We start from the raw sequence: 14,977 nt of genomic DNA, 5'->3' as shown, positions 1-14,977 counted from the left end.
GAGACAGGGTGGGGGATTAAAGCAAGAACAAATCAATCTGTTTACTGAAGTTCTTTGATGATTAGATCTTTTAAAGGATTCCCAGATTTCTGATATGACCCCTTGAGACAGTTTGGGGACAACCTTCAAACCCTGCTAGAAGGGAGAAAATGTGAATAGAATCCCAGAACAAATGCCCGATGCAAAGTCACTTGAAGTTGTTGAGGGGCTATTCAGCAATTTCATTGCATTGGATCCGTTCCAGGGGAGCAGTGGAATTTGTGTTGTTCATCTCACCCATAGTTTTGGGAGAATCTTTACATACAGAGGCATTGATTTTTCTAAAGTTTGGTGATTCATGCTGGGAGGTTATTTAAGGGGAATTTGTGCAGAGATTGGGAAAGGCTTTTCAGCTGAGAACTAACAGAACACATACAAGGGTCTATTTTTTGTCTTCCATAATTTCAGGTCACCTTGGCATGAAGTGCTTATGACTGACCTCAGGGAGATTTTTTTTTAAAGTGCTTAGATTGGCAATTAATTTTTTCTGCACTTTTATGACTCTAGTGTTAAGATGTAGAGTGAAGGTACAATTTGGTTTGGTTTTTGGTATCACATAATCAGAACGAAATGAATCCAGAACTTGAAATGAAAACTCAAATGAGACTCAGTAAAAATATCATATAGCAATGTGATAACAATCACAGTGAGATTTCTGACCACAGGATGGGTGCTTGAGACTAAGGCAGGGGTCCCAGTACTGTGAGGCGTGCCCCACTAGGGATGTGTGGAGAAAAGTTTAGGGAGAGGGAAGGAGGGCCTGGGCCAGCCCCCACAAGGGCATGGAGGGAGCAACACCCAGCCCCACTCTGCCCCTAGTTCTTCTCTGGCCCCACCTCCATCTGGAGCCCTGGCTACTGGTCTTGTGCCAGCCCCCAGCCTTGGCTCCAGCCTCAGCCCCCTTGCCCTACCCAGTCGTCCCCTCCCAGTGAGCCACGACCCTGCTCCCAGCCCTGGCTTCTGGGGGTCATGGATGTGGTTAAGGGGAAAAACTACCCTAAAAAATGTGAGAGCCACTGAACTAAGGGATATTTTAAATGGTATGGCCACAAATGCAGACAAAACACACTTTTGTTTTTAACAATTGCTATTCGTCATATATGAAAACACCTGTGTGAAAGGAGCTCAAACATTAAATGTTACAGGCTGTGATTTGTCTGAACTGTTGACTATTGTAGACACCTAAAGAACTATATGTTTCTGGGTGTATTTTCAGTTGTGTTAAATCAATTTGTGGCTGTATTTTAAAAATGAAACATCAAGAACATTCACACTGATATTTCCTGCCACACTTCTGATTTTCCTGCAGTGTCATCAGTCCCCCACTACCTCTGACACATACTTACTTGACTGAAGCATTACATGAACTTTTTGTGTGTATGTTTGTTTTATCCAGAAGAGCTCCTGTCATATATAATATTTCATTTCTACTTTTTTAGAATCTTCTAAATGTACAAGGAGTCCAAATGACTTATTCTAAGTATCTCAGTCAGAATTAGAATCTGGGGTACTTTTGCTTTTGAAATCACCACATTTAGCACTATGAATCACAACCCTCTGAAATTTAAATACTTAGTTATATTTGATTCAAACTGTAGAAAATGCATCATATTTATTCCTGCTTTATTTTCAAATTACCTTTCTACTGCACACAAATGTAAAGGCATCACATATGCAGGGCATGAATACAAAACACTGAATGTTATTCCCTTCAAGGGCAGATTTTCTAAGTGACAATAGAGGCAGCTGAGAATTTCTAGAACTCTGAATTAATTAAACTTGAGGTACCACCAGTAATATAGTCTCCACTCCCCTTTTCTGTAGAGCGTGGTCATGGTTGTGTTCAGTGAAGATAAAAACCGGGAGGAACAGCTGAAGTACTGGAAATACTGGCATTCTCGGCAGCACACAGCTAAACAAAGAGTCCTTGATATTGGTGAGTAGTTCTATGAATTGGTATTCTTCTCCATACTCCGTATTGAAATGTGGAGAAGTGCAGTTTGTCATTATGGGAGAGAAATAGAACAGTGGCCAATACCAGATGCCCAAGAGAGGGAACACAACAGGTAATCCTCATGTGATCCCTCCCCTGTCACCCATTTCCAGATGAAAGAACCAGTGTAAAAACAGTAAAAAGAGCTGTGCAGTCAGGTGGGACTCAGACACTCTCATAGCCCCAACTCCTCCATTGATGGGAAACCTATGCCCCATGCACTCCAGCGCCTCTACATGGGGAAACTCTTCTCAACAAAAACGATGATAATTTGGGAACTTTGCAAGCCTAAACTTGTGGAATGTCCCAAGCACTCTTTTTAAATGAATGCCTAAGCTGCTCCTCTGTTTCTAGTTAGCTGTCTTTTAGGGCTAGTCTCCGGGGAAAATTATACTGGTGTAAGACAAGTTGTGAATTTAAACCACTCGTTATATTAGTATAACCCGCCTATGAGGACACTCTTATTCCAGTATAAAAATGTCTTTTCCTGATTTAATTTATGTCTCCTGGTAAGCTATTAAAAACTAAGCTAAAAAGTGACACACTTATTCTGCAATATAATTACAAAAGTTTTACTCTGCCAGTATAATTATACCCATGTCACCAGTGAAACTTTCCCACATAAACAAATGCCTAAGCATAAGTATGTGCTTAAGCGATTTGCTGAAGAAAGATGGAGACACTCACAAGTTAAGCATGTGCCAAAATCCTATTGAAGTCTCTGGGACTCGAGTATATGCTGAAGTGCCTTGCAGAATCAGGGTGCCTGTGTATGCCTGTTTCATTAATCTTTAATCTTTAATTAGAACACTAATGAGGACTCACAATCAGCTTATGAGGATTTCCTCTGTAAAGTTTTCTCCTATTTATTTCTTGACTTTAATTTTGAAGATAAGTGGCATTATTCACTATTTTTAGATTGTATACACTGCTGTCAACAGCTAAATTTTCAGTGTATTAAACATTAGTGATTGGTGGTTTTGGGGGGTGTTTTTTGCTTTCGATAGAAGAAATTCCAGAAATTTTCAGGAATTGTATAATAGTGTCCAAACTCAGATAATCATATTTGGTCCTGGGAAAATAATTTTTTAATAATAATATAGCTGAATGCTGTCTCTGAGAAATTCACTATTTGGTTTCAAGGGAATAAATCCATATTCCAGTTTATTTGCTGGCCTTGTTTTCTTGAGAGGTATCCTTAAAGGTTAGATTTACCCCCAAATTGTGCTGCCTCCTGTGTTTCACAGATGCTTTTGTTCAGCAGCAATTAAAGACAACAATAGTATTACTAATGCAACAAAATTTCACACTTCTAATAAGCCTGTACTGATACTATTCAAGGCAAAGCTCTTTATTGTTAAAAACAAGAAGGTTCATTGACCAAGACATGATCTTTCACCCAATGCTGTTACAGACTCCTTTCCAAAGCCTGATGCCTTAAAAATAGTGAACTGATGGACTATTTCATCCATGCAGGGCCCCATTAAAATCAAATAATAGGTCTCGGTGCAGACACAGCAGTCCACCTGCACTCTGTTTTGGATCAGGGCCCAATATGCTACAACATCATGTTCATTCAGCACTTCATATATGATAGCCTAAGCCCTAGAAAATGTGAAAGAGAAACCTACAGAAACTCCATTCCTAGGGCTAAATTGATCCTGCTACAAAGACGTCCTTGCTATTCAACTTTTCTGCAAAACAATACGCTTTTTCAGAGATCCATTCTTGGTGTCTGCTCAGGAGCTCAGCATCTATGTGAGTGCCTGCCAATTAGCACACAGCACTGCCCAGCTCCTTTTGCTTTCTGCTTTCTGCTTTCAGCTATCTCACTCAAAACAGGGAGTGAAGCTGTTTGAACCCCTGATGAGTTATCCTGATCAACTCATTTATTACTCATCCCATCACAGGCATTTACAAGATTCTCTGAGAGCCTGCAGCTGCCCTCCTCATGTGCTTGGGAAAGTCTTATCCTTGGCAGTTTCTACCTGCTGCCAAAAAGCCTAAAATCCAAATCTCTGAGGCTATGTCTACACTCGCGGCTTCTTGTGCGAGAAATATGCAACTGAAGCGAAGTGTGGAGTATCGCCAAGCCTCATTTGCATACCTAATGAGCCGCCATTTTTGCCCTCTTGGGCAATGTCGCTACACTGCTTATTTTCAGGAATAACGGCATTGCGCAAGAGGCTTTTTCTTGCGCAAGAAGGGGCAGTGTAGACATCTCCTTCCGGCACAAGAGCCTCTTCTGCAAAATGGCGGCTCATTAGGTATGTAAATGAGGCTTAGCGATATTCCACATTTAGCCTCATTTGCATATTTCTCATGCAAGAAGCTGCGAGTGTAGACATAGCCTGGGAGTGTCTAGACATCAAAAGCTCCTCCTCCACCCCCCAAGTGCAATTCACATACACCATCATCTGCTCAGATTTCTGGCCTAAGGAGTGTGCTAGACCAAAGCAGGCAGAGTTTATCTTAGTTTGACTGCCTGAGGGAACCAAACAATTGAGTGCAGGGAGGGAAGGGGAAGAATGAGAAAAGCACATCAGGTTCGCTCACCCACTTTCAGATGTTGCTAGCATGGGTGGCGGGTGAAGGCCCAGCTGGGAAAGGCAGCTGAAGCCCCGCTCCTCCCCCCGAAAGCCCAGCCCCTTCCCCGAGACCTTGCCCCTTCACAACATTTTCCCTACCCCCAGCCAAGCCCTGCCCAACCCCAGCTGGGAGCTGGGGCTGCTACACGGCACAGCCCCACTCTTCCCCTGCCACTGGGGAGTTGGGCTGTCATGTGATGAGGCCCAAGCGTTCCCAGGCTGCCTGGGAGCCGGGCTCCTGTGCAGTGTGGCCCCAGCATTCCCGGGACACTGGGGAGCTAGGCTGCCACATGGTGCTGCCCCAACCCCTCTAGGGTGGCTGGGTAGTATAGGCACTTTTGGGAAGGCAATGCCTTCCCTTGCCTACCTTACCAGCCACCCGTGGTTGCCAGTCTTTACTGGGGCCAGAAGTACACCACAGAGCTAGATCAACGTAAGGCAGTTTATGTCAACCTATTCTGTAAGCATACACACCACGGTGTTCCTCCCACCACTGTAACTCCCACTACACCAGCAGAGCAGGGGATCCAGCTATGAGCCCGGCAGTGCTGACAGCTGGAACTTTGCTGCACACGCTGAGAACCTGCGCTGTGGGCTCTGCATGCAGCTCATATCTGCAATTCTCCCTGCCTGAGGCTGACAGCCCAGCTTTCAGCTCCTTGCTGAGTTCCCAGCTGGGAGTCCGGCTGCTGGGCACTGCCCTTCATAAGTCAGTGGAAGGGCTCCGAGTGAGGACACGCACCACCAGCAGAAGGAGGGTAGATGGACATGAAAAAATGCAGGAATTATTATGGTGTCTGTAAGTTAACCTAACACAGCTTGATTTAATTTTATAGTGTAGACAAGGTCTTAGACTAGGATTATTTAGAAACACAGGGCTGACAGAATTGCCAAGCCACTGGGCAAGGTGGGGAGGGGACAGCTCTATGCTCCCAAAAGGGGCAGAGCCTCAGGTGGAAGGGGCACGACTTCACCTGCAGCACAATACTCCCCACCACCCAGGCAGCCCTCAGAGCTGCCTGGAGTGTACCGCACTCCAGCGGTGATTTAAAGGGTTCTTCTCCGTCATTGCTGCTGTGATACCCGTGGTGGCAGCTGGGAGCCTCAGGCCCCTTTGGCCCCGTCACAGGCCTGTTTAAAAACCCACCTATTTGGAGAAAGCTGCTGAGGAGCTATTACTGAATTATTTCCTGCTACCAGCCCAACCCCAGTGATCAAGTTGAAAACTGTTCATCTGCTGAAGGGGAGTGATTAAAAATTCCATTTTGGCTTCCAGTCCAAATGAATGTCTGTTTAGTTCTCAGAGGAAATGCACTAACAGAGCAAATGTAGAGAGAAGATGTATCATGTCACAACTGTTGTTTAAAGCCCCATATTTTGGCACTAGTACATACATGCTGCAATACCAATGTTCATATCTTTGCACCTTTGATGATATGGGATGAAATTCCCACTGACTTCAATGGACCAGGATTTCACAATAGTTTAATTGACACATTTTAGACTCTTTGCCCAAACAAGTGAATCTGCAGTGTGTGTTCAGGATACTGGAGTGCTGTGCATAAGCAGTCTGTTTCATGTGCTAAAATTGTATTAATCTGAAGAGAAATTGACCGGTACTAACTTCCAAGCATTCAGATCTGTAGTTTTTATTTAGACTGTAAGCTTGAATGAAACCTGGAATAACTAGGTTTAATGATACAATCTTCAGTCTCAAACACAGGAACTATTTAATATGCATCTAAACTTTGCCAAAACATTTCTCAGGAATAAGTTCAGATCTCTATAGAGTCTCTAGAGTTTAGACACTATTATGTGGTATTTCAGTTATGCAGTTGAAATACGTTCTTTGGTGGTTATCATTGCCAAATAAAATGTTTACAAAACAAATTTTCCTTTAATCAGGAACCAAAATGTTAGTCATTTAGCTACCAAACACCTGAGCTGTGTCTACACTGGCACCTTTTTCCAGAAATGCTTAAAACGGAACAGTTTTCCGTTATAAGTATTTCCGGAAAAAGAGCGTCTACATTGGCAGGATGCTTTTCTGGAAAAGCCCTTTTTCCATAAAAGCGTCCATGGCCAATGTAAACGCGCTTTTCCGGAAAAAAGCCCTGATGGTCATTTTCACGATCGGGGCTTTTTTGCGGAAAAGACTACTGGGCTGTCTACACTGGCCCTTTTCCGGAACAGTTTTCTGGAAAAGGACTTTTGCCCGAGCGGGAGCAGCATAGTTTTTCCAGAAAAGCAGCTGATTTCTTACAGTAAATCGTCACTGCTTTTCCGGAAATTCAAGGGGCCAGTGTAGACAGCTCACAGCTTATTCCGGAAAAGCGGCTGCTTTTCCGGAATAAGTGGCCCAGTGTAGACACAGCCCTGGTGTCAAAAGTGATGCTGCCACTTCAGAACAAAACGATTGCCACATTTCTACTGTATATTTGAGAGAGTTTGTGTGACTGTCTGTTCAGCTGTCTGTTTGTTCAAGAAATGGTCAGAACTAGGACCACCACATTCTGTATACAGCTTCTTCTTTTCATAACATAAAGCAAGCTAAGGGTTTGGCTGTGCCAGGAAAATGGGATGTGCCTGGTATGGGATTGCTTTTCAAAAAAGAGATAGATACATTCTTGGAGGTTAAGTTCATACATACTTATTAGCCAGAATTGGTAGGAATGATGTCCCTAGCTTCTGAGGCTGGAAATGGATGACAGGAAAGGGGTCACTTGATGATTACCTGTTTCTGTTCACACCCTCTGGGGCAGCTGGTATTGGCCACTGTTAGCCGACAGGATTCTGAGCTAGGTGGACCTTTGGTCTGACCCAGTATGGCCGTCTTTATGTTCTTATGCTTCTCAGAAAACCATACAGAAAAGAGACAGAATCACCAGTCAGGTGAAACGGGCTGGCTGGGGGCACACCTCCCCTATCTGGGACTGCCCCAACCCTGAGCCTTCCACTCTCAAGTTCCCTGTGCATCTTTTAGGAAGGGGGGCTGAAGGTCGTCCCCCCCCATATAGGAGTATCCCTGTCTGTTCCCTTTCGTCAGGGAGCAAGGGGAAAGTGCATAGTTTGTTGCATTCCTCACTCTGGTTGGAGAGTACAGGGGGGCAGACGAATCTGGATCTGCCCGGCTGTGCCTGAAGCTGTAGCATCTATGGAAAGGTGCTTCTCACCTGGCCAAAAGCTGCTGGGGTAAGAGAAGGCTGGGGCTGTCCTCTCTCCCCAGGCCAACCCCCATCCTGAACCCCTCATCCCCAGTCCAACCCCAGAGCAACAATTTAAATGAAGGAAAACAAAAGTTAATTGAGTTAAGCACCCAAGCAAAACTGGGTAAATCTTCTAGTAGCTTATATGTGAGCTTTCCAATGCGGTGCTCAGCAAAACTGCTGGGCTACGTCTACACTGGCCCCTTTTCCGGAAGGGGCATGTTAATTTCAGAGATCGCAATAGGGAAATCCGCGGGGGATTTAAATATCCCCCCGCGGCATTTAAATAAAAATGTCCGCCGCTTTTTTCCGGCTTTTAGAAAAGCCGGAAAAGAGCGTCTACACTGGCCCTGATCCTCCGGAAAAAGCGCCCTTTTCCGGAGGATCTTATTCCTAGTTCGAAGTAGGAATAAGATCCTCCGGAAAAGGGCGCTTTTTCCGGAGGATCAGGGCCAGTGTAGACGCTCTTTTCCGGCTTTTCTAAAAGCCGGAAAAAAGCGGCGGACATTTTTATTTAAATGCCGCGGGGGGATATTTAAATCCCCCGCGGATTTCCCTATTACGATCGCTGAAATTAACATGCCCCTTCCGGAAAAGGGGCCAGTGTAGACGTAGCCCTGCAGTTTTCTTTTACATGGTCTGGCAATTACTAACTGCTTAGTGTATGTTACATCTATTCCACACGGGGGCAAATTGTGACAGAGACTGAAGACACTATGCAGCATTGTGTCTAATTTTCACAAAATTGTGTTTGCATATAGATCTGTATGTGAATTACTGAATTACTTATAGTCAGTTTATTATTCCTCATGTCAGGGCCTTCTTAGAGATAATTCAGTAGCTACCAGCTTTCTCTTGGAGGGGAAGAATTCTTTTTCCCCAGAGTGTTCACATAACAATAAAGTGGCTTAGTGTTTGTGATCATATCTCTCTCTAGTGACAGGTCCAAGAAATTCATTTCTGGTCTGTTCTCATATGATCTGGCTGTGTCATTTCTATATTCCAGCTTGTAAACTCTTTGAGGAAGGGCATTGTCTAGCTCTTTTTCCTGAGGCAGCTGTAACAAATTTAGGCATGGTACAAGTACTGCATATTGCACACACTTCATGTTGAAATTACAGTATAATTTATAAAGGGTTAAGAAACGATTAACTGATGTTGTGGTAAACAATTGTCGTAGATTGTAATAACATCTTATACTTATGTATTCATAGCCTTCAATGTCACATATTAGTCATTACATGCTTATAACCTCTATGATCATTCACTAATCCTTTATAAACTATTCAGAAATATATCCTTAATATAAAGCATGGCCTACATAACAACAGTGGTGCTCAGAGCAAAAGGAGTAATTCCTGTATTATTATTCAGAGAATAGGGGCTGGTGCTGATGGTTCCAGCTGCGATACCCACTATCAGCAGGGGTGTCCGTGTCCCTGTGCCAATATTCCATCATGCTGCTTCTTTGTAGGTGCTCCTGTCATCAGGTTTTTTGCACTGTTCTGCTTCTTTGAATTAGAGTTGGGCTTAAGCTGCAAACTGCAGATGTGGAGCCAACTTTTACCCAAATTCAGCAGTGTCCAGGTTTGGGGGTTTGGCTTGGGCTCATCTCTACTGTGACGCTTGCAGAAAAGCATCATCTACTGATCGTGTGATGAACTGAGGTTGCATGGCAGGTTGATGTTTCAGTCTCAGGGTTCAGTATTGAGAGCACGGTAGTATGCCCAGAGTGAAGCCAGAACACAGGTGTTCACAGGTGAAGAGTGTGACTCCATTTTTGTCTTCCATTAAAAGAGGATGTGTGTATTAGCAATAAACCAAATACTGAAATGATGTAAAGTGCTATTGACAACTCCTGAAACTTGCAAGTCAGTTTTCCCACTCCTCAGTTACGCATCTCAAGGCTGAAGAGACCAAACTGAGGCAGGGGGAGTCTGAAAAAAACACTCCAGACAGCGCTGAAGACTCCTGCCCCTCCCCCCCAAGGCCCATGTGCAATTGCCCCTTTTGTTTCCCCTCCCCCATCAGCGGGCCTGGGCTGGGGAATCATTGGATGATGTTTATTAGTGCAAGCTTACATCCCAATTACATTAATGGGAAAGCAGATACTTAAACTTAAGCAGATGGTTAAGTACTGTTCTAAATGAGAAATTATTTATGCCCAGAGTTAGCAGGAAACAAAGGGAATTTACAAAATCAATGTTAAATGCAGGTATGGATTTCTGTGGAAAAGGTATAGGTGCTTCCACCTTCTTCATTCCATAGGAGGACTGGGGAATATTTCTGACCTTTTAACACTTACATGCTCGGACATCCCACTCCATCCCACCTCTTCAAAACCAATGGAGCATACAGAATATAGTAGCGGATGACATTACAACAGGCTGTATTCATTTGGCTAGTATTGGTACCATAATATGATCAAAAGTGGTACAGTTTTACTGTTATTTTGCCTAATATTGATATCATTTGGATGCTTAAACCAAAAATGGTTACCCCTAGCATCTAATTCTTGCAAGCTTTACCCAGGTCATGAATTGATAGTGGTTTAGTAGACTGCAAATTTCAATATTGCTTTATAGAATTTTCCAAACAAAATGAAAATAATTCTTGCAGAGTCATTTTGTTGCATATCAAGTAACGCTAATTTTCTACAGCTGTTGAAGCAGCAGCAACTTGAGAGGAAAAAGTACAATGGTGACAGCCTTCCACTATCCATGGAAATGATTTCTAATTGATAGTTCATTGTTAGTTAACATTTATATTGAAGTAGCACCTAGAGCGGGGATGGGGGAGGGGGGGAAGAGCCTGTCAGTGGGCCAGATGTGGCCTGCCTAACTCTTATCTGGCTCACACAACAGTTCTTGGCTCTGCCCCCTAACTCATTTCTGGGAAGTGGCAGCCATGGGGAAGACACAAGACCTTTAAATAGGAGCAGTTGAAAGGGCTCGTGCAACCTCAGCTCCCAGTCAACGCACTAGAGGCGCGGGAGCTGCTAGTCCTTTCAACAGTTTCTATTTAAAGGGCGAAAAACAGTTGAAAGGGCTCGCAGCTCCCACACCTCTAGCACATTGCCTGGGAGCCAGGATCACGCGAGCCCTTTCAACTGCTTCTATTTAAAGGGCTAGCTCCTTCCCCACGGCTGTCAGGCAACAGCCCCAGGGAAGGCACAAGCCCTTTCAAAAGAAGAAGATGAAAGGGCTCGCGTGTCAGCAGCTCCCAGGCAACGCGCTGGCAGCAAGACAGGGAGCTGCACGGCCTTCAAACAGCAGGAGTTGGAAGGGCTCGCAGCTCCCATCTCTAGCTAACGTGATGCCTGGGAGCTGCGGGGGAGACATGAGCCCTTTCAAGTCCTGCTATTTAAAGGCCCTGCCCAGTGGCCCATGACTACTTACAAATGTTTGAAGTGCCCCCCCCCCCCCCAAGAATTATTGCCCACGCCTGTCCTAGAAGCAGCAGCTAGGCTGATGCTTAAAGCAGCTCCAGTTGGTCATTTTCAAAACCCCACAAGACTGATTTCTCTGCTCTGGATTCTTTAGTTATCTTTGAGCTGAAGGGAGTAATGTGCAGCCCTGCTTTTATATGGCATGTTGCACATTTCCTGAGGCATGTGTATGGCAGGTCAGGAAATGGGGGGCGTGTTTTGGGGGAAGAGAGATGCTGGTGGCATGGTGGATACTTATTGTCTTTTATGTGAAGAAAACATATGTCTTTACAAGACTCTTGTTCACCCCTTTCCAAGATACACCTACACAGCATGTTCATGAGCAGCAATCATTTGCACAAGGCATTTTTGGGTGAATCATAAATCGAAGGGGTGGGTGGGAAGGTGGGTGCATGTGCATACTAAACTGCATATGTATATTTCCTAATTCTTCTTGCTTGCGTTCTCCATTACAAACTGGAAAGCCAATTTGTTCATTTAGAAAGATGACTTGTGTTCACAGTGTGGATAAAGGTCCAGAGACCTTCTTTAGACACATTCACTGTGTCCAATTGCTTGACCTCACTGAAAGTTTCATGCCATGCCTGTGGTTCTTTGATCCAACCTGTTTCAAGCATTTCAAGCATGTTGTGTCACTAGTCCAGACAGCATCCTTGTGCTTCAGATAAATGTACAGTAATTATACTTCTGCTCTTTATTGCACGCACAAAACTGACACTTTTGCCATGCAAGCATACTTGAAAGTATTGTTGCTTCTTAATTATTTTGTGAAACCTAGATAATGTTCATTTTTCTTAAAGGAATAACAAGGTTGAGAAAAAGAATACCAAATTCATATTGGACCATCACTTACTGAGTGTCAAACATTCACTTTCTACCACTGATCACAAAGCCATGAACCAACCTACTTTTGAAGTGCAGATGCAGGCAGAAGTTAAAATAAGTTATTGCACTGAGTAATCAGAGCCCTCTGGTACTGAGTACAATTATACCTCTCCAGGGATTTTCAGGCAGCATATGCCCCATGGAGGGGTGACATATTTTCTCTTTGAAGAATCTGAAAGCTTTTAATCTATGATTACATGTGGAACTAGAAATATTAAAGGTAAGGGAGGAAAATGGGTTATCGTCCCTTTTTTGCTTCTCTGTGCTGTATAAAGAAAAGCTGAAATCTGCCATATTCCTGCTTCCTTCTCTCAAATTTTTTTCCTGCTGTTTTCTACATTAGAAATTCAGGTCTCATTTACACAGCGGTTTTTTCTTTTTAATACTCTTTGGCTGACTAGAGTATTGATAGGGTTATGACATCATAGGCCCCGAGGAAACAAAAATCAATTAATTGAGAGGGGATGTTTGGTTACTTCTGTTTTTTGTTTGTTTTAAACTTTCATGGGTTTTGCTTTGGGATTGGTTTTTTTTTTGCTTGTTTTTGTTACTGCTAGTTATATTTTTGGAAGAAAGGGTCCCCTTGTTAAAGATCCAATGCGTTGTACCTTCAGTTATCAGAAAGCAGAGTGAGCGTGTAATCACTGCTCTGTGGACACTACTGAACATGTTCCTGATGTTTTTTCTTTGTTTGTTTTTGTTTTTTAGCAGTTGGTGATGAATGGATTATTTATTTAAATTGCAAAACAAAAACAAAAAAGCTTGGTAGTCAAATTGGAAGGAAGCTACCTATAGATAGCAAAACAATATCAGGCTAATATTGCATAGCATGTTGCAAGCCTTCCTCAAACTTTGTTGCAAGGTGCATTGGTTTCCTCGGCTCCGTGTGTTTCCACAAAGGGTTAAATGTTCCTTTGACTGTTTCCACTACCTTGTTTAGCTTTCCAGTTTCAGCCTTTCCTTCTTACTGCCACGTTAACAAGCACACATTCATTTCCTGTTCAGAAACATTGGTTCCATGTTAAGACTAAAACCTCCAGTAAAAATCCAGCTATCGCAGTTGTAATAAAGAATGTGGCTCCAGGAAGATTTACTACTCTGAACAGCTGTGATCTTAATTTTGTAAATCAGATTTTTAATAATGAAACATGAGCAATAGCATAGCTTTCCTGTCTAGATAGACCTGCATCAAAAGGCAAAGGACAACCTTGCAGAAGACTCTGTGAAGTATGAAAATAAATGAGAGAACTCTGTTCTTAAAAGTCATTTTTATTGGATGTGTCTTACAGCTGATTACAAGGAGAGCTTTAACACCATTGGGAACATTGAAGAAATAGCATACAATGCTGTGTCCTTTACTTGGGATGTCAATGATGAAGCCAAGGTGAGTAGCAGTACAGAGTGAATGTGTTGTTTTTATGATATTTATAAATATCACTTTCCACACCATCACCCCCTTAATAAGCATAAAAGAGACAGAAGTGAACACGTTCCACATCCTCAGAGGTAGCACATTAAAAGCTTGGTCAGCTCCTGCTCTGAGGTCCCATCAGAAGGTGGTGTGATGGACAGTACCTGTAGGAAATTTAAGTTACTGTTCAGTTCCAGTTGAATGTGGAAGATGCAGTTAGCAGGTTAGATGATAACATGAAAGGTACAACTTGTGCTGAGTTATCACCAGGCACTAAAATGTATCGCCCCTTCCCCCCACGTCCCAGTGTCAGCTAGGAGTGTGAGTCTCTTGCTTGTGTACACATGCTTGCTCTCGCTCTCAGTGAGTTAGCATAAGTATTAATTGTGGTGCAGCTGTAGAACTGCTAGTAGCAGAAGCACAGGCACAGCTGAGCTGTACCAAGTAGAAACCAGCCTGAAGCCAGTGGGTATGTACTCAGCAAAGCTCAGACATACCGGCTGCGTCTAGACTGGCATGATTTTGCGGAAATACTTTTAACGGAAAAGTTTTTCCGTTAGAAGTATTTCCACAAAAGAGCATCTAGATTGGCACGGATGCTTTTGTGCAAAAAGTGCTTTTGCGCAAAAGCATCCACGCCCAGTATAGACGCACTTTTGCGCAAGAAAGCTCCGATGGCAATTTTAGCCAGTGTTCTTGCACAAGAGGGCTTATCCCTGAGTGGGAGTGTCAAAGTATTTGCGCAAGAAGCACTGAATTCTTACAGTAGAATGTCAAATAGTGATAGAGATGTAGCCGTGTTAGTCTGGTGTTCATTTTTTTAAAAATTGTATCCTTTGGTATATATGGTTGTGACTATTTTCTTCCATTATTTGATCTGAGGAAGTGGGTCTGGCCCATGAAAGCTCATCATCTAATAAACCATCTTGTTAGTCTTTAAAGTGCTACATAGTCCTGTATTTTGTTTCAGTAGAATGTCAGTGCTCTTGCGCAAATTTTAGACAGCTGGCAAGTTTTTGTGCAAAAGCAGCTGCTTTTGCGCAAAATCTTGCCAGTCTAGACGCACCCACATCCTGTTTCTAGAGTTAGATCTTTTCTTTCTCCATCGTTGCCTGCTCCACCTGGTCACCAGCTGATTTAGATCCAAATCCTCCCTCTGGCAGAGTGGAACAATTTGGGGAGAAATGTACTACTCAGCCTGAGTAGAGGAGTCAGGGTCTGGCTGTCAGCAGAGGAAGGCTATCCAAAACTTTGACACAGAATCTCAGTTTGGACCTAAGTAAAAGAAACAAACACACACACAAAGAATTCAGAGACCTCTTTTATCTCCTCAATTATATCAGAATTACTGCTTCAGTAATGCTGGCTCATCTTGCTGTAACCCTTGATTTTCCCACTGTTCCTTGG

At 43.3% G+C, this 14,977-nt stretch overlaps 1 protein-coding gene across 5 annotated transcripts in view; it reads left to right on the top strand.

The window, feature by feature from the left end:
* GRHL2 (grainyhead like transcription factor 2) overlaps positions 1-14,977 on the top strand; it is a 113,771-nt gene that overhangs the window by 45,401 nt on the left and 53,393 nt on the right. For all 5 annotated transcript variants that reach the window (XM_006122408.4, XM_006122407.4, XM_006122406.4 and 2 more), the window contains exons 7-8: positions 1,864-1,975; positions 13,449-13,543. In XM_006122408.4, the coding sequence (XP_006122470.1) occupies positions 1,864-1,975; positions 13,449-13,543 (207 nt within the window). The remainder of the gene's footprint in view (positions 1-1,863; positions 1,976-13,448; positions 13,544-14,977) is intronic.

Source organism: Pelodiscus sinensis, chromosome 2 (assembly GCF_049634645.1).
Source record: "Pelodiscus sinensis isolate JC-2024 chromosome 2, ASM4963464v1, whole genome shotgun sequence".
Classification (NCBI taxonomy): Eukaryota; Metazoa; Chordata; order Testudines; family Trionychidae; genus Pelodiscus; species Pelodiscus sinensis.
The sequence above is the reverse complement of the archived record's forward strand: the minus strand, read 5'-3'. Positions and strand labels throughout refer to the sequence as shown.